General features: G+C 40.8%; 1 protein-coding gene across 3 annotated transcripts in view; it reads right to left on the reverse strand.

The window, feature by feature from the left end:
- Nucleotides 1–940: 940 nt before the first annotated feature.
- The window catches only part of prkacaa (protein kinase, cAMP-dependent, catalytic, alpha-a), a gene marked incomplete at its 5' end in the record, with an annotated part of 29444 nt that continues 6434 nt past the window's right edge, over nt 941–23950 (reverse strand). Inside the window, 10 exons of one of the 3 annotated variants that reach the window (XR_014031204.1) lie at nt 941–2184; nt 3500–4101; nt 8661–8825; nt 10926–11048; nt 11136–11231; nt 11339–11465; nt 13703–13785; nt 14236–14334; nt 15128–15256; nt 15658–15719. Coding sequence is in view for 2 of the 3 variants with exons in the window: in XM_081380579.1 (XP_081236705.1) it covers nt 3976–4101; nt 8661–8825; nt 10926–11048; nt 11136–11231; nt 11339–11465; nt 13703–13785; nt 14236–14334; nt 15128–15256; nt 15658–15719; nt 21863–21986 (1134 nt within the window). Of the gene's footprint in view, nt 4102–8660; nt 8826–10925; nt 11049–11135; nt 11232–11338; nt 11466–13702; nt 13786–14235; nt 14335–15127; nt 15257–15657; nt 15720–21862; nt 21987–23950 lie in introns of those variants that run through there. The other 2 variants (XM_081380579.1, XM_081380578.1) reach the window with 2 other exon arrangements.

A 23950-nucleotide genomic window follows, 5' to 3' on the forward strand; every position in this document is an offset into this window, starting at 1 on the left:
CAATTTTTATTTTTTATGGAATGTTTCAATATTTATCATAATTTATCCATGCAAATCATTTTCTTTGTCTTATTCATGTGTCCTCAAAATCTTTAATCAAAATAACTTCCCCTCCCTCTTGCAGCGACATCTCTTCTCTGATGACGTGTTTACTGACGTGAGGGCGGGGCAACCTGTCACTCACATGAGATCCACCAATAGCGAAGCAGTCATCCAATCAATTCCCCATTAAAAAAAACGAACATTTTTCCTCCTTCCACAATCCATTTCATGACATACGCCACAATAGGGGAGAAAAGCCTATATTGCATGTTCTGTTTCACACTGCCTTTTAATCAGGCAACAAACATAAATATAATCCCAAAATCGTTTGGCAGCTTCATTTAATAATTTAAAAGGTTGCTTTTATGAGTTAAACATCTTAAAATTCCAGAAATCCAATCAATTAGAGAAGATTGGATTTGAAATTCCAGGTTATAGATGACACTAGAAATGGAAGGTCAAGTGACGTGCATTGCATTGTGGGATACAGCATTGTGCGGTGTGCTCCGTTGCATCCTGCAAACTAGCAAATCTCAAGATTAATCATATTTCCTGCAGAAAGCCGTCTGCATTTCCATGCATCTCAAAAAGGAACTTGCTAGTCTGGTGCACGAGCACCTGAAATTCATAAAGTGATCCGCCATCTTTGCTCATGGGCGCTCAGCTCTGCTGCCAGCTCATTTTGAGACAAAATGTCATGTGACTAATGACTAGACTTGCAAGAAAATGAAGTCATGCCAACACTGATGAATCTAAAGGGGGGGAAAATCAATCCAATTCTTGCTTCACATACAAATTGTAAAACATTTGCTATGATAAATATGATGCATTCTGTGCTATGCTGAATGTCTTTAAACAAATTTCAGAAAAATAACATTTCAGACGTCACCACATCATTGTAATTTTAACAATTAAAACTTTATTGGAATGATACATGTTGCAAAATATTATTCTGTGTATTTTTTATTTTTTAAACATACTCGATGTGTCCTACGGGTATCCGTCAACTTCTCCAGAAGGTAAAATAATTAAGACTGTTAAAGGCAGAGAATATACAGTATTGTTTCCCGAAAAAGGTACAATAGACTACACCATCACCATACCCATGTCGAGAGGAAAGAGACTCCTGTTATTGAAAATACACTTAGAAAATATGCAAAAGTAAATCAAATGTTTTCTTCATGATTTCTTTTTTTAAAAAGCAAATAGAAGAGTGTAGGAAACTGGATGTGTAGAAAGGCAAACTGTATCATGGACTGATGCACGCACACACGCACACACACACACACAAAGATGATTGACAATGTAAATGAACAGATGAGTGAGAGACTGGAGGATGTGTGACACCCATGTATTTGAAAGGGAGGGACGGGGCCCCAAGAATCAGGCAGACATGGAGGGATGACATGAATACCACCAAGAATGTCATGCTCTGACAAAAAAAAAAAAAAAAAGGTGAGCCATAATTTCACAGATTTAAACCGCTGTTGCTTAAAACAGAAGCCTTCCATATCACGATCAAGCTCAAAGTCGAGGAGGATAAAGCTAATAAGAAAGCCAACCTGTACATTAGAACTCAGTGCACCAGTTAAAGATAGTCTTACGTTGCTTCTAACATCACAAAACCAGTGCAGAAGAGCCTGCTGGCAAATCGAAACGTACAGAAGCATCATTTGAACACTGATTGTTTTGTTTTTCAGCTATTGAACCCCAAAAGGTGGAGCCGTTTCTCCTGTGTGTACACCCATTTTATGAAGTCTCCAGAAATGGGGCGAGTAAATGTCCCAGCAATAGCTAGGCATGCAGGGAAAAAAGAGTGAGGAAGAGGAAATCTAAACCTATCCAAAAGTTTCGTGAAATACAAACATCTGCCTTTTACTTGTCTCTGTTTCTAAAAGTATGAATGATCAAAAACGGACCCAATCTGATCCGTTTTGGCGGTGCATCTGGCAGCTTACAGTGACATCATTTCCTGAGCGGGAAATGCAAATGAACAGGTATTTGATCTTATACTGTAAAATCAATGGCATCATCCTACAGTGTCCAATTGATGCTACCATTATTAAAAGACACACGGAGAGTTGCTTGAAATACCATTTTAACCTGGCACCGATCTGTAACAATCAGCAAAATTAAGTTATACTACTCATTAAAAAAAAAAAGAAAAAAAAAAAGAGGAGCATCTAGCGCGGCACCTAATGAGCAGACGACTCCTGAAGAACAAGCGATAATTGGCGTCTCACATTTAAATGTGAAGCGTGACAATTTTGTGCCACTAGAAGCAGCAAACAAAAACAAAAAAAAAACCGCAAAAATAAAGACTTATCAATCCATTCAAGCTATTATATTATGTCCTTTTCATTTGGTTACTCAACAGACTGCAGTTCAGTTTGGTGCCACTAGTGGCGCACTTCACCTTAAACATCTAATTAAGTCTTCACTGACGAGAAGCTTTCCGAGCGTAACGAAATACAATCTTTGCAACACACTAACGCACTTTTGCACGCTTCTGCAAACCTAACAATAAAACTCACGGGGACGTTTGCATTTAGATTCTCTTGCATCCTACAGAGTTAAAGAGCAAGTTGATCGAATTGTTGGACGATATTTCAACAGGCCGAATGGAGCTTCACTAACTGGTCTTAATAACGCACGATAAAGTCTACACGAACAACAAGCTTTTTTTGAAGCGGAAATAGAGATTGATTAAGTGAAGCCGTAGAGAGTTAAAACGTATTGAATATCCGTCTTCTGTAAGGATAAAAAAGAAATGCCAGAAAGGGTTTGGTCACTGGCAGGTGACACGGCAGAAATGAATAACAACGAAAAAACATCATCATCATCATCAGCATCCACCAGGAACCGAGTGTAACCACAGAAAACTTTAACGGTTTCCTTTAAAAGCATCATTCTAAAAACAAGAGGCATTTGTGCTCGGCCAATTCACTGCATTCCTTCACTTTTCCATTTCCTGTTGATTTACTCCTGGAAAACTCATCTTTGAATCAAAGCCATCTAAGAAAAAGTGTAAAATCATGGATTTGGAGCTTTAAGTATGCTTGTTCATGTTATATAAAGCAGTGTTACGGTCTTATCGGTGGCCATTTTAAAGCCAAAACACGTTCTGTTCGTATGACAAAGCTGGGCTTTTAGGACACGCAAGGACGCCACAACATGATCTAGAGAATGATGATCCAAATCAACAATCTTCATACTAAGCGGCTGATTCTGCCTGATCTTAGAGCACTGTGGGAAATTGTACCCAACCAATATGTGATGATAAATTTGAAGGATGGTGGTGCGATGCTTGAAATTCAAATGGCAAATGTGTGACATCTAAAACAAAAAGCCAGAACTCTTGAACGGAGTACGTGGGATTGATTTGGTGTTGGGTGCCAATAGGTGCACAGGAAGTAAACAAGAAGTGACAGAGTGGAGAACTACAGAGCAAGGACACCTTTGCTGATTAAAAAAAAAAAAAAAAAAAAAAAAAATTGGGTAATTTTCTCTGAAGAAGCCAAAATTCAGTACCAGAAAGTAACCTCTATATCTCTGAAAAAAAAGAAGAAAAAAAAGAAAGAAGTCGTCACAAATATCCCCATGCCAGCCAGTCACAGAGAAGTGACTGAATCTCTGCCCAATGGACCCTGGCTACCAAACAAGAGGGAAAACATGAAAATGGACAAGTAACGAGTGACGAAGGATCTGAAAAGGCAACACTGCTGGCGTCTCTCTCGGGACTTTCTGATCTTCTGCTCCCTCCATCCGTGTGTGAGGGCTCTACGTTGTTGTTGTTGTCGTCGTCGTTGTTGTTGTTGTTGTTACCAGATACAGGCTCAGTCCAGTCCATCATCTCACCCTGGAAAACGTTTTCTTCTCACTGTTGCCCCACATCTAATTTCTCTCCATCCCTCTCCTCCACTGCTGCTGCTTCTAGAATTCAGCAAACTCCTTTCCACATTTCTCTGTGAAAGACACCCGGATTTCTTCCTCCTCGTAGTCGTCAAAGTTGCTGGTGTCCCCGGGGCCTTTGCACTTAGGGATGAAGGGGGCCTCCACCTGAAAACAGACACAAATATACACAGATGAGTCGGCGGAAAAGGTTGTTACGTTTTTGATTAAATATTACCATAAAAGGCCCCTAGAGAACTAACGTTATTCATCAGGCCAAAACGAAGTTCATTTCGGGAGTTCAAAACTTTCCGGAAAAGTATCTGAGGCTCCACTTTAATTGACATGGAAATGTTCTCCGGTTCATTTCTTGTGTTCAAGTCCATCGAGGTCAGACGCGAGTGAAAACATGAACACACCGGAGAGGTTTTATGGTAACCGATCTTTAATACGGCACAAGGGGAGTCATAGACCAAGAGGACTAGACAAGCACCAGTTAAGTTTTCTGCACTATATTCAAAGTCACCTGAAGACATTCCATAGCTTAAAGCAACACCAAAGCACTTTCCTCTGCGGTCCCCCTACAGGTTGGAAGCGGAAATGTCCATTACCGCTGTCGTAAATAAATCCGCCGCCCGTGGATCAATCCAGCACCGGCTTTGGAAATAACGATGTCCACAGATAAGGTAGAGAATGTTGCATGATTTTATGAAAGTATTAAGTATTGCGACATCAGAAACGGCTATTTTTTTATATAGGCTCCACCTACTGGCTATAGTAAAGCAAGTCAAATTTGTAGTTTCATACGTCTCATTCGAACTACAGATCCGCTACCCGATCTGGCAAACTTGCATAGTGCGGTTATAGCCGATAGAGGGTCGCAAAGAGAACGCACAAATGCCGTTCACCCTGTTACGAGTTGATGAACCACTGAAACGATCTTGGAAACATTATTTTAAGGTACAAAATCATTTTTGGATTACATTGTTGAATAAAAGTGCACTGAAACTCGTCTTCTCTTCGCTGCGGCTGTCAATCAGTCAAAAAGAGACTCTCTTTAATATAATATATTCCCATTATAATACTTGGGGCCAGATTTAATAGTCAGGGCAAATTAGAGAGAGCGCAATTCCAAAAAAAAAAGTGCAGATGGGAGTGGGAGCGTTCTCTACTGTGGATTTGCATAAAATGTCTTTATCTTGCTGGAGTTTATCGCTGTTTCTAAACGATATCGTCCTCACAACTGGGTGTCTGTTAGATCATACAACATAAGAACTATCAATTGGCATCACACACACACAATAACTGGAATTTAAAACTGTGAAGAAAGAAAAGATCAATAAACTGTTGGGATAGATATACACAAGGATTTTGTGCACTTTTCAATGCGTAGCGCTGTGACTGCATGTTGCTTTAAGCGCATCACTCTGCACCCATGATGTGGTTTGTGCTGTTCTGTTTTGAAGCGTTTCATACTTCTTGTCTCTCCCTCTCTGTCTCTCCCTCTCTGTCTCTCTCTCTCTCTGTCTCTCTCTCTCTCTGTCTCTCTCTCTCTCTGTCTCTCTCTGTCTCTGTCTCTCTCTCTGTCTCTCTCTCTCTCTCTCTCTCTCTCTCTCACTTTCAAAATAATTACATTTAACTGTAATCTTACACTGCAAAATGATAACTTACAAAATAATTAAATTCATCACAATTATTTAATGAACAAAGCACACAAAAAATGTATGACAAAGCCCTATAATTAATTTCGCCAGTACCTTACAACACAGACAATTAAAGGGTTACTTCAGGATTTAGCATTAAGCTTTGTATTAGTAGAAAACCTGTAGTATTTTCGAATTACCATGCTTTCCCCCCTCATATCCCCCTGAGAGGAGAGATTTATGTATTTTTTGTCTGGAAAAAATCCTCCGATGACGCAAAAATCGTCATTTTGCGTCATCGGAGGATTTTCTGGCCAGAGGCTAAAGACTACAGCCAGTAGATGGCGTTGTTCCGCATGTTTTCAACCCGCCCATACAGGGTGGGATCTCACTCACAGAATGTACACAGTATCAGCCGTCTTTCTTTGGAAGCTAAGCTAGCATGCTCTTGTTCTGTGGAGAAAGCTGAATAATAGGAGAAAGCTGAGTAAGTAGGGGTTACCATCTTCCTTTTCCCGGACTTGTCCGGCGGGCGAGACTGTTAAAAATGTCCGGGATTCGGCTTTTGCGTTCTGCGGTCGCCATTCATTAGCCCCTTTCACACAGAGATTCCGGAAAATACACGGATAAAGTGACCCGGGATTTGACCCGGGTTCGTTTGATTTTGGTTCATTCACACTGCCAGTGATTTTCCGGAATCAGAGAGTGCGTTCACACACAACCCGTGTATGTCCCGGAAAGACTCGTGACATCGATGTGACTTGTAATGTCTCAGCAGCGTCTTCAGTTTGCTTTTGAGCTGCGATTTCTCTCTCGGGAAACCACGCTTGTGCATTTATTTCTCTGATTCGATCATAAACTTGCGCATTACGTACCGCTTCACAGCTGGCGAACGATCCCGCGCTTCAGCGTCATCACTGCGACACGGCATTATTACGGCTTTTGTTCACAAAGCGCGCGTTCCGGGACTGAACACGGCAATGTTACTAGGTCCCCAACCCGGCATCGATGCCGGCATCAATCCCAGGTCGTGTTTGCGTTCACACAGAAGGCGTTCCGGCAATTTGCCGGGTTCAGTGCGCTGTGTGAAAGGGGCTATTGTTTACATGCACACCTCTCGTTTCAATCTAACTGAATTAATTCCGATCTGTGAATCTGACTGTAGTGTTTACATGAACGCTAAACAAGTGATCGGTTGATGTGCGTTTTAACATTGCTAAGAAAATTCCCGCTCCTCCGTGAGAGATGCGAGACCCGGCGCGTCTCAGTAATGAAGCCACCGGCCTCGCGTCGTTCTCCCGCGGCCGTCAGCCTCGTCCTGCTCGCCACAGTAAACATGATGAATGGCGACTGTAGAACGCAAAAGCCGAATCCCGGACATTTTGAACGATCTCTAAATCCCTCGCAAACTCATCACGTAGGCTAGCTTTGTTGTTTTCAACTGCGCACTCTTACCGGTAGGCGTGGCCTCCTAAGGCAGCGAAGCAAGTGCATTCTGGGAGTTGTTGTCTTTCATCCACATAAGCCAAAAATACATTTTCTGGCTTTTCTCAGTCTAGAAAGCTCCAAATTCAAAAATTTCTCCACATTTCTTCTACTTAAATGAACTATTTTAAATACACATTCATCTTCCCAGAGGTGAAGTATCCCTTTAATTGAAATTAATCACAATTATTTTTCAGACAATTAATCGGCAGTCAAATGTCTTAATTGAGACAGCCCTACACACCAGCAGTTAGAACTTTGAAATGTGACTTAAGCCGTAAACGAAAAAAGTATTATGTATAAAGTAAAAGTATAGCGTTCGCCATGTGATTGATGCCCAATGTCGCTAGCTGAGCAGAAATACATAATCATGCTTCGCTTGGTTGTTTCAGTCACATTGGATTTCCTCCTTAACATAAAGGGTTGACAAGTGTCTGGAATTCGGTGTCGGTCCATCTATCTCTGTTTAACATGTTCGTGGAGTAAATATATAGGCTAGAAACTCTTTAACAATTTTTGCATGTTTCAGCCAACTAGCATACAATTACGTCACTGGTTGTTCCAATTGTGCTGGGTTAGACCCTACTCTAAAGTAGGAGCTAATTCAGTCCCCACAAAAGGCATTCCTAGAACTAAAATCATTCCCAGTTCCAGTGGTGCTGCTGTACACCCAAAGCGCTTTACAACCATATCAGGTGATCTCTAAAGGCCTCATTATACTTCTGCGTCGGACCTACGCCGGAGCCTATACGCCGTAGGCAACATGTTGGTTTTAATTTATACTTCTGTGTCGTTGTCCGCGTTGACGCCCACCTAGGGAGCATGTGAAACCCCGAGGGAGGGGTTCTGGCAGACCAATCACCGCGCTTGTGTCCGTGTAGAATTGACGCGTTGTTACATTTTTGGAGAGGTGCACCTCAGGGTACGCCGTAGGGTACGCGCGCTACACATAGCCTACGACGTAGCTACGGCGGCAGTTCGACGCAGAAGTATAAATTGGGCTTTAGCCTGGCTAAGGTCAGACCTCTTCTCATTGAGACGTGGTCTGGGAACCACATGTTAATTTTCTCGTATTTGAGGCGTGGTTTACGAATGCCCAGAGCCGTTTATTGGGCGCTACGAATGTCTATCAAATGCACCTGCACGTAGCTCATAGCCAATCGTTTCAATTATACCAGATGACGTATGTAGAGCGACAGATATTCGACGAGGAAGACGATGGGTCAGAGATTTATGTGTACACGATGGCGTTCAGCGACTATTGCCGTTTGTGCAAGACAAACATGAGGGTAGAAGGTATATATGGACACTCTACAGACATGTTTTTATCAGAAAAATTTTTTATCAGAGTTTATCCAAGAGGTTAGCGTTATTAGGGGTGACGTCGTCATCGTCTTGCTGCTCGCTCCCCGTTCTGTGATTGGTCCCCTCGCTGAGGCGAAAATCTGGTCCATGGAATCCAGACTGCCTAGCAGCGTGAATAAAATCGAGGCAGCATGGGGAAACCCAGGCTAGGGATCTCTCCTCAACCACCACCAGTGTGACTTAAAGATTGAGTAAAGGTGAGAACATTGAAAGAACCCAGTCTGATTCAGGTACCTTCTTCTGGTAGATTGCGATCCAGTCGGTGGTTGCAAACCATTTGTGGCCCTTGATGTCGTTGACGCCGTTCTTGAGGTTCCCGAAGCGCTTCGTGAGATCTACCTGCAGCAGGTTCCTCAGCAGGTCCTTCAGGTCAGAGCTAAAATGCGAGGGGAAGCGGACCTACAGGAAGATCGAGACACACCGTCAGTGCTTGGGACTCATGACGCAACACCAGAAAGTCTTATCACAATTGACACAGATGATATTTAATAAACGAGTCAAAGCAACATGTCAGTTTATCTGTCGAATCCTAATTAACTGATAGCGACTGACTACTTAAATTTAGAGCGCAGCATATCTCACACTCAAACCATAAAATGGAAACTGTTGACAAAAAACCTAGATGACACAGTTCAAGCTGTCAAATCGAGTAATTGAATCTGACCTAAAAGTTTGTGTGTGTGTGTGTGTGTGTGTGTGTGTGTGTGTGTGTGTGTGTGTGTGTGTGTGTGTGTGTGTGTGTGTGTGTGTGTATATATATATATACATACACATACACACACACACACACACACACACACACAAGTCAACATTTGAAGTGGATCAAAGAAGTTAATCAAAGTTGTCCTAAGACAAGAACGGGTATTGTTCTAAAATTCATGTATAACTTTGATGAAAGGTTTTGATCCGTGTTCATATATATTCATGTTCATACGATTTTGTGCCTGTTCATATATATACGAAGAGTTCAGATGCAAAAGCCTCTAAGTGCCATCTGAAATTTTCTTCTAGAATGATCATTTTGATCAAGCTTGTATATTTATGTTCAGTAATTTCACTTAAATGGCAATGAAAATTACCTATTAGTTGTCATTTAAGTGAAATTACTGAACTTAAATATACAAGCTTGATAAAAATGATCATTCTAGAAGAAAATTTCAGATGGCACTTAGAGGCTTTTGCATCTGAATATATATAGTTACGGAATAATTTCGTATAAAATGTTTTGATTCTGTATATTGTTTGTATTCTCCGTTATTGTTATTTTTGTGCTGTTTGTTATAAGCAGGATCCCCAGATCAGCTGCGGGATGGCTCCACCCCTTTGATTGATGTGGGTTTAAAACTATCCCTTCCACTCTCTGAGGTTGAGGGGTTGAGATTCCGGGCCGGTCTTGGTGACCAAAAGATGTTCCTGTGCTGCACATTATGGGCTGTAGCAGGCTGAAAGTGAAAAGCTTTATTAAAATGAACAAACAAAAAGACTTCTCCGGTCTCCTCTCCAGCCGTCAGACCATTAGTGTACATGATTTAGATTCTGTTGTGTCTTTTCTTTTCAGTTACGGTGTTTTGTAGGGTTGACCTGCCCTTTTCTTTGAAATCACGTTCGTTATGTTTTGTTAGTGTATTTAGAGTAATTTGCTGGATTTTGATTTGGAAACTTCGAGGGAAGTTAGTTTGATATTTTGTTTATTAACCGTTTTTTTTGTTATTTTGAGCCTTGGGTCTTCCTGAAGATTATACACCCACTGGTTAATGTTCCTCTTGAAATACTCAATTTAACTTATATGTTTATCTTCTTCATCTTAATAAAAAGTTTATCGTTTTTCTTGAATTTTGGACTCATTGGTTTATCTTTTGGTCAGACAACTGGGCCTGGGAGGGATATACACGTTTTTTTTTTTTTATTATTCATTTTAAATGAACTTTTTATTATTATTTTTTTCTTTTAAAATATTACTACTTAGGTTTAATTTATTTTTATTTCAGCTTTAGTTTTTATTTTCATTTAGGAATTTTAAAACTTATTTCAGTATTTTTTAGTATCAAAGTATCATACCAACTTGTGGAAAATGGGCATCTGATGACCCCTTTAAATAATACTTTAAATTTTGGTTAGTTTTTAATGAAACCCTATCGCATACCCCCAGACACTTATGATATAAAGCACATGTCGCATTGGATCATTCTGTGATACCTTTGTGTCTTTTTTTTATATGCTTGATGCTAATCGCTATTCACTGCCATTGTATGTAAAACATTCTCCTTTTGTGGTCCGGAAAAGAAAGACGGGCATACGACAATAGAACAAAACTAGGGTGAGTAAATGATGGCTTAACTTTCATTTTAGGGTGAACTAACCCTTTAAGTTTTTCATCAAACATTCACATTTTACTTCACCTTTATTTCAAGGAACAATTTTAAACAGTTGGTTTATATGACCAACACTGACACGCATGTGCAGCGCAGAGTGAATGAAATCCTGATATTCTGTGCTCACCTTCCCAGAGACAATCTTCTCGTAGATCTGAATGGGCTGGTCGGCAAAGAACGGAGGGTAACCAGCAGCCATCTCGTAGATCAGCACTCCCAGAGCCCACCAGTCCACTGCCTTATTATAACCCTATGAGACAGAGAGAGCAGGAGGAGGCAAGGTTATGCTGGAATAGACTAGCCTATGAGAAACAAGTAAAGCAGCTTTGTTACTAACTTTACTGAGGATGATTTCTGGCGCCAGGTACTCAGGCGTGCCGCACAGTGTCCAGGTCCTGCCCTTTACACGTTTAGCAAAACCAAAATCTGTTACCTGAGAAAAAAGCAAGAAGAATGACGATAAAAATTGTATATGAACAGAATCCGACATTAAAAAAGAACCTGTGTGGTCTCAAACACGTTTGCAGTCTCATTACATACCTGTATGTATCCCTGCTGGTCTATGAGCAGGTTTTCAGGCTTCAGATCTCGGTAGATAAGATCAAGCGAGTGAAGGTATTCAAAGGTCAGAACTATCTGGGCGGCGTAGAATCGGGCATGAGGCTCACTGCACCGGACAGAGACAGACAGACACAACGTAAACAAACAGAGGTCATGGGACCTGCACGCATAGTAACTATTCAAGAATGAGAAAAACATCATTTTGAATGGTTTTCAGATGAAACGGGGCAAGCAGTGTGTCAGGACACCGTTGCCACTGTTTGACACGTCATGTCAACTACCCTAAAATATGTCATTACCTGAACTGCACATTGTTTTTGTTCATTTTGAAAAATAACAGTAATATACAGCTATAATATAATACAATACGTTGTGTGCTTGGTTAACGCCATGTATTCAGCAGACACAACGAACATGTCAGGCAGCAATTACTTGTGCTCATAATGATTCCAATATGAGGATAATATACAATCCATCTACGTCTTTTGACCATCAATGTTTCCTGGTTGATAACCATGTACTTAGACAGAAAACTATCAAGAAAGATCTTTTAACTGTAAGCTTTTTAATGGATGCTTACAAATTTTTTTTTAATAATAATAATTAGCCAGAGAAATTGGCAGTATGCAAAAGAATCCACATGCGTGTTGCAGTCACAATGACTGTTTTTCAATGTGACAAGTTATTACATAATAATAATAATAATAATAATAGTAGTAGCAATGCACCGATGTATCAGCTAATAACCGATGTAAGCTGATAAATGCAATTATTTTCTCTATTGGCTGCTATTATTCACTATTAAAACACTTATTATTTTCACTGATAAAAAGATCATCAGCTGATTATATCCAAGTTAACACGACTTTAAGAGTTTAAAAACCGCGACGTTTAATCAGGCTCCTATGACCCTATGAATCATCCATAGTTCAAGCCAGGGTTGCCAGGTCTGCGGTTTTCCCTACACCAAACATATCGCACTTCCTATCCAATAATCACAAAGAGCTTTGCGCTTCGTTAGTTGTGATAAAGTCTCAGCTTTCAAATTCTGTCCATTTTAATCACGAAATCCGAACATTAAATGGCGTTTTGACGCTCTTAAATGAAGACGTGACAGATCGCTTTAGCGCCTCAGTTCAATAAACTTTAATACAAGTTACAGCATGAAAAAACATGCATGAACATCAAAAGGTATGTTGAAAGATACAGTACAACTTACTGAAATGTATCTGGTCTCATGTAGTCTCTCAATCAGTATTTAAACCGCAGAAAGACGTCATTAAAACAAGCTTGCGAACAATGTCACCTAAAGTTGCATTTACCACAGGAAAGTTCTCCAATGTTCACAGTTTGTTAGTTAGCTATAAAACACTAATCGAGGAGCTTGTTTACTGTGTAAGTTTGAATAAATTTGTCATGAAAACTACCTTCTGTGCAAAAGAGAAGAGGCCCGTTTCAATGAAAACGTAGGAGAGCCCCTAAAATAAGACTGAATGTAATGTGACTGCAATTACTTTATTATCTGTTATGACAATGTTCTGTAATTTTCACACTTCATAGACTATTTATAAACGCATGCCATCTATTCCTTTCCACGCATTCCATCTCTTTAACCAGAATCGCGACCGAAATCACACTCACGTCCGAAAACAAAAACAGCATTCAATCTTTGCCATCCTCAGCAAGCATCTTGGACAGCAAAATGACCAGGCATTGAGAGCAAAGAAATAAAAGTTAGAGAACAGGGAATAGATTAAGGGGTTTAATAGGAATTATTACTGGCAGAGAAATTTAGTCAGACTGGCGTAAATATCCAATATCACATATTTAAAACTATCATTCAGCGCAGCAGTTTCTGAGGAAGGTTGTACCAACAAAAAAATGAAGGTATGAGAATCAGTTCAAGTATAGTTGCTACAAAGTGCCTCCAAAAAGAAACTCTGAATACATTTCAAAGGTTTAACAAGTTGACCTCGACGTTGACCATCTGAGACTGACACTGCGACTCAGTGGATTCGGTCGATGTAGTCTGTAGTTACGCAAGATTTACTGCAAAATGTAGCAACACATTTCACCGTCGGCACTGCACATTTGACCAATAAATCTTTGAACTTCACAGATAATCCAGTAGTATTTTGAATAAGATGCAACTTTGAGTGTCATCATAAAGATACCATTGTACAGTTGTAGTACATCACTAAAAACAGCAGTACAAACAGTAGCTTAATAAAATAAAGCAATATGTTGTAATTAGTAGTAGTACGTATGTAGTAATAAACCAAATTAACGGTTGGATGGAGTAAGATTATGCAGCTAGTGTGATATGCATGGAGAAAAACTCACCTGAACCGGCCGATTCTGCGTAAGTGGGAGAACATCTCTCCTCCAGGAACATACTCCATTACCATATACAGGTTAGTATTATCCTGAGTGGAGAGAACACAACAGAAAAGAGTACAAAATCATTTAGATACACACAAAGATTTCTGACTCACCGAGGCTGATCAAAAACTCAGTAAAAACTGTAATATTGTGAAATATTATTGCAATTTAAAATAATTGTTTTCTATTTTAATACATTGTAAAATGTAATTTATTTCTGATCCAAAGCTGGATTTTCCAGTCTTCAGTGTCACATGCTCCTTCAGAAATCGTTCTAATATGATGATTTGTTGCTGTAGAAACATTTCTGATTATCCTTAATGTTGAAAACAGTTGTGCTGCTTATTTTTGTGGAAACCTTGATTTCTTTCAAGATTCTTTGATAAACTGAAAGTTATTAGAAATGTAATTATTTTAAACTTTTTATCTGTCTATCTCATGCTTCTCCAAATCCTAACCGTCCTAACACACACACATGCACGCACAGCAAATACCTTGAACGAGTGCTCCAATCGCACCAGGAATGGGAAGCTGACAGCCTGCAGGATGCGTTTCTCATTCAGTGTGTGTTCGATCTGTTTCAGTTTCACCACCTGAAAGACACCAGAAAATGAGCTCAACAAACACACACACACACACACTTGTTTCACTATATTAGTAAGGACATTGCATAGACTTCCATTGATTTTATATCATGTTGATATATGGCCAAAACCAACCCCTAAGCCCTAAACACACCCATCACTGAAACCTGTGCAGAACACTAGATTTTAATAAAAACATGTTTTGGCCACTTTATAAGGCTTTTTAACTAGTGAGGACCAATAAATTATCAGTTGTCATAATTAGTGTTGGTGAAAGGTACTTTTAAAAGTAATGCATTACAATATGGCTTTACTCCCTTCAAAAAGTAACTAATTATGTTACTTTTATGGAAAGTAATGCATTACGTTACTTTTTCCCACCTGGGCTGGGCTTGCTTGTTTAACTTCTTCAGACAACACAAAAAAGTTATATTTTTGGCAAATGTAAAAGTAAACGCCTGTTCATATTTAGTCTAGAACTACAATAACCATCATGTTCACACAACGCAACATAACTCACTCCCAATATTTCTCTCAACAGAAGAGCTGTCATTCAGTAAATGAGAAAACAAAGTAACTTGCGTTACTTATTTGAAAAAGTAACTCAGATATTTTGTTGTAAATTTAAATGTAATGTGTTACTAGTTACTTGAAAAAGCAATCCGATTACGTAGCTCGCGTTACTGGTAACACTGGTCATATTATTTCACTATGAGGACATCTGGCCCTCAAAAGTATAGCCAAACCTGTAAACACACACATAATAAACCTTTTAGCGATGTTTTCTGTTAGAGTGTCTTACCTTCTGTTTGTCAAGGATCTTCATGGCAAAATGCTGGCCTGATTCTTTGTGCTTGACTAGCATGACTCGCCCAAACGAGCCAGTGCCCAGAGTCTTCAACCTCTCAAAATGGTCCAGAGATGCAGTATTCTGTTCATCGAGAGGAAAACAGAAGAAAATATGGTAATTTAGGTTAATACATTTTGCTTGTACAAAGGCAAATTTAACACTGACTGTTCTTGTGTTGTCAAACTTAACTGACTGTGATTATTTTACTTGTTATATCATTTGAATGTTCACTAACAAGATCTACATTTCAAGGTATCACTGTCAGAAATGTAATGAAATACAGAAAACCTTACATCAAAATGTAACTTTTCCTCAGGGTACAAGTAGAAAAGTTGTGAACTCACACTCTTTTAAAGACTTTAAAAGACAAACAAACAGCTGGACAGTTCTCCTTGTGTCCAGAAGGAGGCGCACACCATCTCACATTAGCTCACTGGCTGACAAAGTGTTTGTGTGCAGTGCAGAAAATGGGATTAACTGACCTGTGCTGGGTTCTCCCATTTCTTTAGGAAATCTTCTTTGGCTTTAGCGAGAAACTCCTTAACTGTACAAGGAGAAAGGGGAAAATAATGGTGTGAGATTATGTACACAACAGATCAACATGCACCATGCTGCACTCAGGGACATGCTTATGTCCTAAGCAAATGTCTAAAGGGGGCATTGCCTATTGAATCTGTTAAAATGTCAACACAAGTAGGACATGTAAAAACTGTGACCATAGCAGTATGGCGGCCAACATCAACCTTTTACAGCCTCGAAATCACATTAAAGTCCGGAGTTGCTGGTCTACCCTTATTTATGACAGTAACGTGTGGCATTTCAGCCAGCTGTGCTGATAATGATTCCCATTATTCTCAAAAGTGATCTTCATTACAGTGTATTAAAGTACTTTACACATAAGCAGTTTATCAAATATACCAATAATGTTTACATTTTTACTCAGAAATAGGCATTCAAGCATGCTTTTCATTAGGTTTTAATGCTGATTTAAGGTATACAATCAGTGAAATTCAGCATATCTGTGGACAGACTTTGTGGAAAATGTCCAGATTGGTTTAACTTTCAGAGCAAATCTCTACACTACCATCTCCATTATATAGAAATTGGCTTTCTAAACTTTGGTCCCCGTATTGGCCACTTCTGTTTTTCATCATGTTTGTTGTGTGTTCAGAGCCTGTGGCAATCACTTTCATTGCCTGTCTGTGGTTAGGCCTGTTCTAATTTCCAGTGTTGTTAAAACCACATCGACTGAGCTCATGTTATCTAATACTTCCTGAGCCCATCATGACAGAACAAGAGCTCAGGCCCAAATCGATATCTACAGACTCTTTTTCTCGCTTCATATATCTCTCGCATGTATGTGAATTTTTTTTTTTATCACAGAATCATAATTTCTGCTTCAGAAACAGCGAGAAAGAGTCAAGTCAGAAATCTGATAAGTGCACCAATGAAGTTACACAGAAGCATTCGAGCATGTTTCTCACTTCTCATGGGGCTGTGTGGGAACGCTAAGATTACAGGCTCTTCCTCATTCCCCACCACCAGCGCTTTCTCTGGGGAAATGCAAGCTGTCACTGCCACTGAGAAAATCCAACTGTTGCAACTGCAGCGCCCAGAGGAGATGTCCAAAGAAGCGCAGTGAGATTCCTGTGCGTCACACCCTTATGAAGCTTTTCAATGCTTTTAAAATCCAAAGGTGGGGCATTAAACGATCTCTCTCAGTGGTGAAAGAGTCAGATGGCATAAAGCGAGGTTACCGCCATTATCTTCGATCCACATGCTCCAGGCAGAGCCAGAGCCAGAGAGAGCGAGAGCCTCGCCCCACAACTTCCCGTCAATTCCCCTGCCTTATTATCTCTGAGAGGGATTCAGGAGTTTTCTTTCTCACAAACACAGTGGTTGATGGGACTGCACACACTCCAGGGTCATATTTCAACTTCATTTAGATAATCTGTAGAGGAACTACAGTAGAAGATAGAGAGGCAGGGGAGAGGACAGCCGTCCAAAGTTCACCTAAACTCGATGTTGATCTAACACACAATAAAACAACTAAAGGTGCTTGAAACAGATTCAAAACAAAGGTCAGGCCTCAACAGCTACAGCACATAAACAACCCGAAAGAAAAATCAAAGAATTACATCAACCACAGATATAAATAGCCCAGCTGCGATTCCATTAATGGCTCAGGATATGATCCTTGCCTTTGTGCTGGCTTCCCTGACAAACGGGTGCCATGACTACTGGAGGAAAATAACCGATTCCCACACAAAGTTAGCCTTGCCCTTACCGTCCACTAGGAGCGTGGGACCCTCCACTCCTCCACCACTACCACCTCCTCCTCCTCCCCCATCCACCGATCCTCCTGAAGAACGAGATTCTCCTGAAGAACGAGATTCCCGCTTCCCACCATGCCTTCTGGAGCTTTTTCGGTCACACATGGGCCCTGCCGAGACGGTTCCTCCTTTCTCCTCTTCCTCACAGCATCAGGCTCATAGCCCTACGCCTCTTCCTAAGAGGTCCCTGCACACCCGACCCTCGCATCCACTTTAGCTCAAAGCTACAGGTGTGTGTGTGTGTGTTCAACGCTGCTTTTGTCTTCAACTGCGGCTGATGATTCAGTATGCTGCTCCTGCTCTTCCTCGAGCGCCGAATGCTGAACTAAAGCCCTCGCTTTCCGTGCGGACATCACCCTGGTAAATCAATCGGCCTCATGCTTCGTTTGTATCAATATTTATTCTGTACACAGTGCCATTCCACTCACCCTCAAGTGGAACACACACTCCTAAAATGCAAGCGCATACACAAACGCACGCACCAGATTGATCCAAATAGGGACCTGGTCGCTAAGGGGAGGGACAAACCTATAACAGCAATGTTGCATCTAATGAGTTGCATGGACAATAAACAGATAGTGTGGCAGTTCCCATCAACTTAAAGAAGCAAAGGAATGGTAGACTATTATTATTTCTCCAGCGTGTGGAGAAATAAAGTGGACGTGAAGGGTATGGCATAAAGTGCATCCCGTTGGGTCCCTCAAACATTGGCATTGTCCTCTAGTGGACAGAGTCCACAATTGATTAGTCAGATCAATCAGTGTGGCCCTCGGCTGCTGTTGCTTGCTCTGACGCATACCAAAGGGGGGTCGGCTAGTGGTGCATCGACTGCAGGAGTGCCGCTGGTCCACAAAAACACACACTCATATGAGAACAGCACCCATTTGCAGACCATGTAGCCTCAGGCCTGGCATTTCAGACTCTAAATGCAGTGGCACTGCGAGAGTGAGGCAGAGGCACAGGAAGAGTCAGGGACAGATGGATTTAAAGACTGAGCCAGATCCAGCCACCCTGACCAGGTGGAGACTCAAGGGACAGTGACACCTTTGGTAAGTCTCTTACATGACCTCATTTCTCAAGACTATAGGTGCTGCTCTAGTCTATAGGTATAATCTCTTTTCAGCTCTCAGATACTTGGCATGCTCCCACAGGCTGACTCTGTGGATACAAAGTTAGTAAAGGTAGGAGGTATTTTAAGTAAACGTCCATGTTGACCAAAAAAAATGACTGATTTAACAGAAGCTATGAAGACTTCACCTGTTAAACATGTCAAACCACAAATCAAGTGCTTGTAGTGCAATCAGCAGACTTTCAAAAAGTCTCACCTAACAGTCATTTGAGAGTGGGTAAGTGCTAGGAGTGTAACGGTTCAAACTGCTCAAGGTTCGGTTTTTATCACTGTTTTAGGGTCACGGTTTTGGACTACTGCCAAGTAAAAATAAAGAAAATAAGAACAAATAATCAAACTACAAGCAACAGCACAAATAAATAAAATGGAGCAAAGATACAAATAAAATAAACAGTGCTTTTCATTGACTTTTTCGGTTTACTTTTTCTAATTTAGAAAAGAGCAGTGCGCTGTGGTGTTTGTATGTTGCTAGGCAACCACCGAATCAGCTGTCCTGTCACTCTAATAACGAATTATAGCGCGAGCGCTCTAGAATCTTTGGTTTGCTGTTAAGTAAACTAATTTTAGCAGAAACTTAAAAAAAACGGACAAGCAAAGAGCACTTGCTCTGACCTTAATCAAGGGTGAGGTATGAACAAACACCTAAACTTCCGTCATCACAACGGAAGGACCACCTCTCCATTAATTTGATTGGACAATGAAAAAAAAAAAAAAAACACGAATGACATCAGTCGCTTTTCTGCTCAGAGTTGATTTTTCTTTTCTTTTCAACTAAAGCCGCTCAGAAAGCACCTACAAAAATGCGAGGTGTAGCAGGCGGCTAAAACGTGAGGCGCCCGGGGTGCATAAACAGCGCGCAAAACGCTAACAACCAATAGAAAACTATTTTTAAAAAGGCGTCTCTCACTGCAAAAAAAAGTGTTCTGTCTGATCGGGACCAAACACTGCATATAATCTTCACTGTATAAATGAAAAAGATGAATCATTATCAAAGTTACAAAAGCTATCGTCAAGAGCAGTGAGTGATTTCCTTGTCTTTTGTTATTTGATTAACATTCAAAACACAGTCAGCAGGAATATTAGGCTGCTGTCACTTTAAGAACAACACACAGATCCAGCACACTGATACACATGCGTTGTCTTTCTCAACTGTTTACGTTCACTTAAGACATAACATACTATGTTTGCTAGGATACTCTCCAAACCGGGCATGTTGACATAATTTGTGTGTGAATTTGCCCGTTCAAGCACAAGACTTAAATGAGAACTCAATATTTGCACGAGTCCTGGCTCTCCGTGTGCGCGCTAAAGATGAGTGCACACACAAATCTTCTTACGGTGCGCGAGCTCTTTCACGTCTTCTTGCGCTTGAATGTTTAAATAGGCAAGGCTTAAATGAGTTTAAACACGGATAGCTTGCGCGCTATCAACACCTGGGTGATGACGGCGTAAATGACTGGTTATAATCATATTAGAGCATACGGCACTCCTGATGAACAAAGTTTACAAAGAGTGACTGTTTTGTCCACTTTTTTTTTTTTTTTTTGGATCATCGCTGTTGTAACATATTGGGAAGCCAGAATGCATATCCATCAACAGAAATGTACAATAGTACGTAATAATTAAATCAAACCATATTATTATAGATGCGTCGTCAGATTTTAGATGAACAGTTGTGCAAGTGCATGCCGAACCGTGGGTGGAGAACAGTTACACCCCAAGTAATCATCGCATGAACGGGTAATGCTGTTAGCATTAGTTCATAATAGTGCTGCATGATTAATCACATCGCAATCGCGATGTCAAGCCTATGCGATTATACAACGCAAAATGCTTCATTAGCCTATTTATTATGGTATAAATAAATTTGGGCTGTCAATGTTAACGTGTTAAATTGATTAAATATTGATCAAATATTGTACGCAATCAACGCAGCATCTGTTAATTTTTGTCAATCACGCGCTGCCTGTGAATGTCCTGACAAAAAAAGACGTGCGCCAGTATCGTGCGCACAGACAGCACGCCAGAATACAGTTCTCTTTCATGCTTGAACGAACAATAACACACACAATTATACCAAAATGTCGGTTTTGTCAAGTATCTTCATAACATAAGAGCAGTCTCATGATGAACGTGGAGAGTTGTGAGAGAATGGAGTTTAATTTATCATTTATGCAGTGCAGACTGATTGATAACTTTGTTCAATTTCTGTCCTACCTGTTAGACAGTAAGGGCACAGGTAAATATGACATTTATTTTATACTATTGTACTATTGAGACAATAAGTTTGCAGCAATACAAAGTTGTCTATTTAATTTTGTAGAAAATATTATTTTAATTCGAAAACACTGTGCATTTAGTTGTTGTTGCTAGTTTGAGTTGAGAAATAAGCTACACATTTCAGCATTATCACTAATCTGTGTGTGCATTTTACTTGAGAACCAAGCAAGTGTACTCATGAAACCATAATCGCAATATGACATTTTCCCCAAATCGTGCAGACCTAGTTCATAATTCGGACTGGCAGGAACGAACAGGAGAACACTGGGACCCCAACAAAGCGGGATACACTGACAGGTTTCCAGGAGACAGACAGCCAGCTTCCCTGGAACTCCTGTATGACGCAGCCAACTCCAGGCAACAGCACAAACATTAGGAGAGGAATAAAAAAGGGCTTTGTACCCAGAATGTGCATGTCGGCAGTCCCACATCAATCCACCAAGCACACAGAGAGGTGCTAATTTAAACTCAATCTCCATATCACCCACGACTTAAGTTTACAACATCCCATTATGAAAAACATCTATAAGTCAATATGGGTTTTCAAAGGGTAATATTAACATCCAGAGATAAGGGTAATCGGAAAAATAACACATTCATTATATAACGGTTATGAAAGCAATTTTCTGAAATGAACTGTTGGCCTTATTTTAAACAACACTTACTTAAATGTAAAAAGAAACCGTTTATCCTCAATTGATCTCAAATAGCCTGGTCGATACACCAGTCTAACACTATCCATAATCAAATGTGAGACATTTTAAACGATCATCAGTTAATCTTACACACACACACAGTCAGGTCAGCACTTCAGACGGGGAGTTAAGACCTTTAGACGTGCAGGATTCTCCGCCCCTTTGCCAAGCCCCACCTTCCACAGCTATATCCAAACCCTCACTGTGCCAGCAGCCTAAACCAACATAATGCCTCAGGTCAGTCACTCACTCCAGCAAGAGGCCTCTGACTCCTCCTGGGACTGGTAGTAGCCGCCCTCCCCACCGCTAGAGTCTCCGAGACAGGGACCGGCTCGCTGGAACAGCCTCTCTGCCAACCTCTGCAGCACTGACATTGTAGACAGCCGTGAAAGTAAGCGTGGCGCAGAGGCATCCGACTTTATACAGCTGCGTTTCAAAACTCTTTTTACAAAATAGAAGTCAGTGTCCCTACTTGTACGAGACTCTTCTGTCTTGACCTCTCTGATTCGGGACTCAGGGCAGGCAGGCAGGCAGGCAGGGCTGAACCTTCTCCGTTTCCTTGCCTTCCTGTGCCGGGCTCGCACACCCCGTTTCCTCCCGTGGGCTTCCTTGAACAGTCAGGGACTTCTGTTTCCACCACAGCCCACCTTGGCGTTAACCCTTACTGTTGTGCTTTGATCTGATCCACAGCGTTGTCTGCCATGTCGTCCTCTATTGTCCGTCCAGACGGTAAAATATGGACCTCCCCGGCTCATGGCCCCGGATGGCAGCCAGCACCTGTCTCTGCGGATCAGGGCAGTCCACCGGCGATGGGGCAGACAGGGATGTGAAGCACGCCGTGAACAAAGTCCCCCATTCCAACCAGGGGAGGGGGTGCAAAAGCCCACCGCGAAAAGAAAAAAAAACCCACTCCATTTTTGCAACTGAATGTATCAAGCATATTCAAATGACATGCAGTCACATGCAAATAGAAATCCACTCTTCACACATAGATTCTAGCAGCAGCATGCCACTGAGATCCATTTCACACATATCTGTTTCACCGACGACACCAACTATGCCTGCTGCATGCTAGGCTCGAGAGGTTCTTTGACTTTGGATGAAACTGTGCATCAAATATATCGCAGATAAATTGTATACTGTGTAGTAGGGATGGGCATTCGATTAAATTTTCTTAGTCGATCGTCGGGAGAATTAACGATCGACTATCGATTAATCATTAATATTTTTATATTGAAATTCATTATTTCTTCAACTTTTTATAAATTAAAAATGCAATGAAAATACAAAAATACAGTTTGTTTGTCCTCGATGAGATCTTTATTACAAGAAGATCAACTTGTGGCAGTGAAACTGCACGTTCGGTAACGTTAGACTTGAAGATGCCCTGCAGTGCTCTAAAACAGCGGAACAGCGAGCCGGCGTTCTTAAACAGAGACCCATGGCCACTTCATCCGTTTTCTGTGATCGGATAACTATCCGATCGTGAAAAGACCAAATGTAAATGCCCTCCGAAACGCATTCGAGGAGGATTTAAACCCGATCGCTCAAACCACTTCAGGAGGAGATCTGAGACGCATTCCAGACGAAACTGGACAAGAGTAAATGCATCTGGTTGTTGAAACTACATATGTAAATTTGACTTATCCCAAAAATGCTAAGAAATAAACATGTGAGAGCGTTTTATAGGCCTAGGCTATATGTCATGTTATAGCCAGATATGACGGCGTTACTGGAACACGCGTCACCACAGATGAGCATCTATTCAAGCCAACGTGCAAACTATCGCAAATCAAAGTGAAAGTCATTCATCAAAACACAATCATCTTCATTAAAAGTAAAGAACCGAAATGATCTTACCAGGGCTGTTGCCGCAATATTGTTGCAGTCTTTGATTTAGAAATTTTCGCTGATGATCAATAAAATGCAGCTCATATCAGTTGCTTTCGGACGTGCAACAATTTAAATATGTAGCGCGGGAATTCAAGATCGGATTTATATCCGTTTTGCAAAAACACATTTATATGACCGGGTGTAAATGGAATCGTTTTGATAAATCAGATAGCTATCCGATCTGAGAAAACGCATGAAATTCCCATAGAACTTCTGCACCAGTCCACTGATTTCTGTTGAGAAAGATAAGCATGTTGACATGATCTGGGATCAGATGCGACCGCAACCTGGTGACAGCCAGTCAGCCGCTGAAAACACCCGCTCTGAGGGGACTGACGTTGCCGGGATGCACTACCTCCGCGCTAAAATCAATTCCATTGCTTCAAGACTCACACTACGCAACAAACCTGCATTAGATTAATCGATAACAAATAAACGTGATCGA

The sequence above is a fragment of the Scardinius erythrophthalmus genome, assembly GCF_964197995.2.
Source record: "Scardinius erythrophthalmus genome assembly, chromosome: 1".
Classification (NCBI taxonomy): domain Eukaryota; kingdom Metazoa; phylum Chordata; class Actinopteri; order Cypriniformes; family Leuciscidae; genus Scardinius; species Scardinius erythrophthalmus.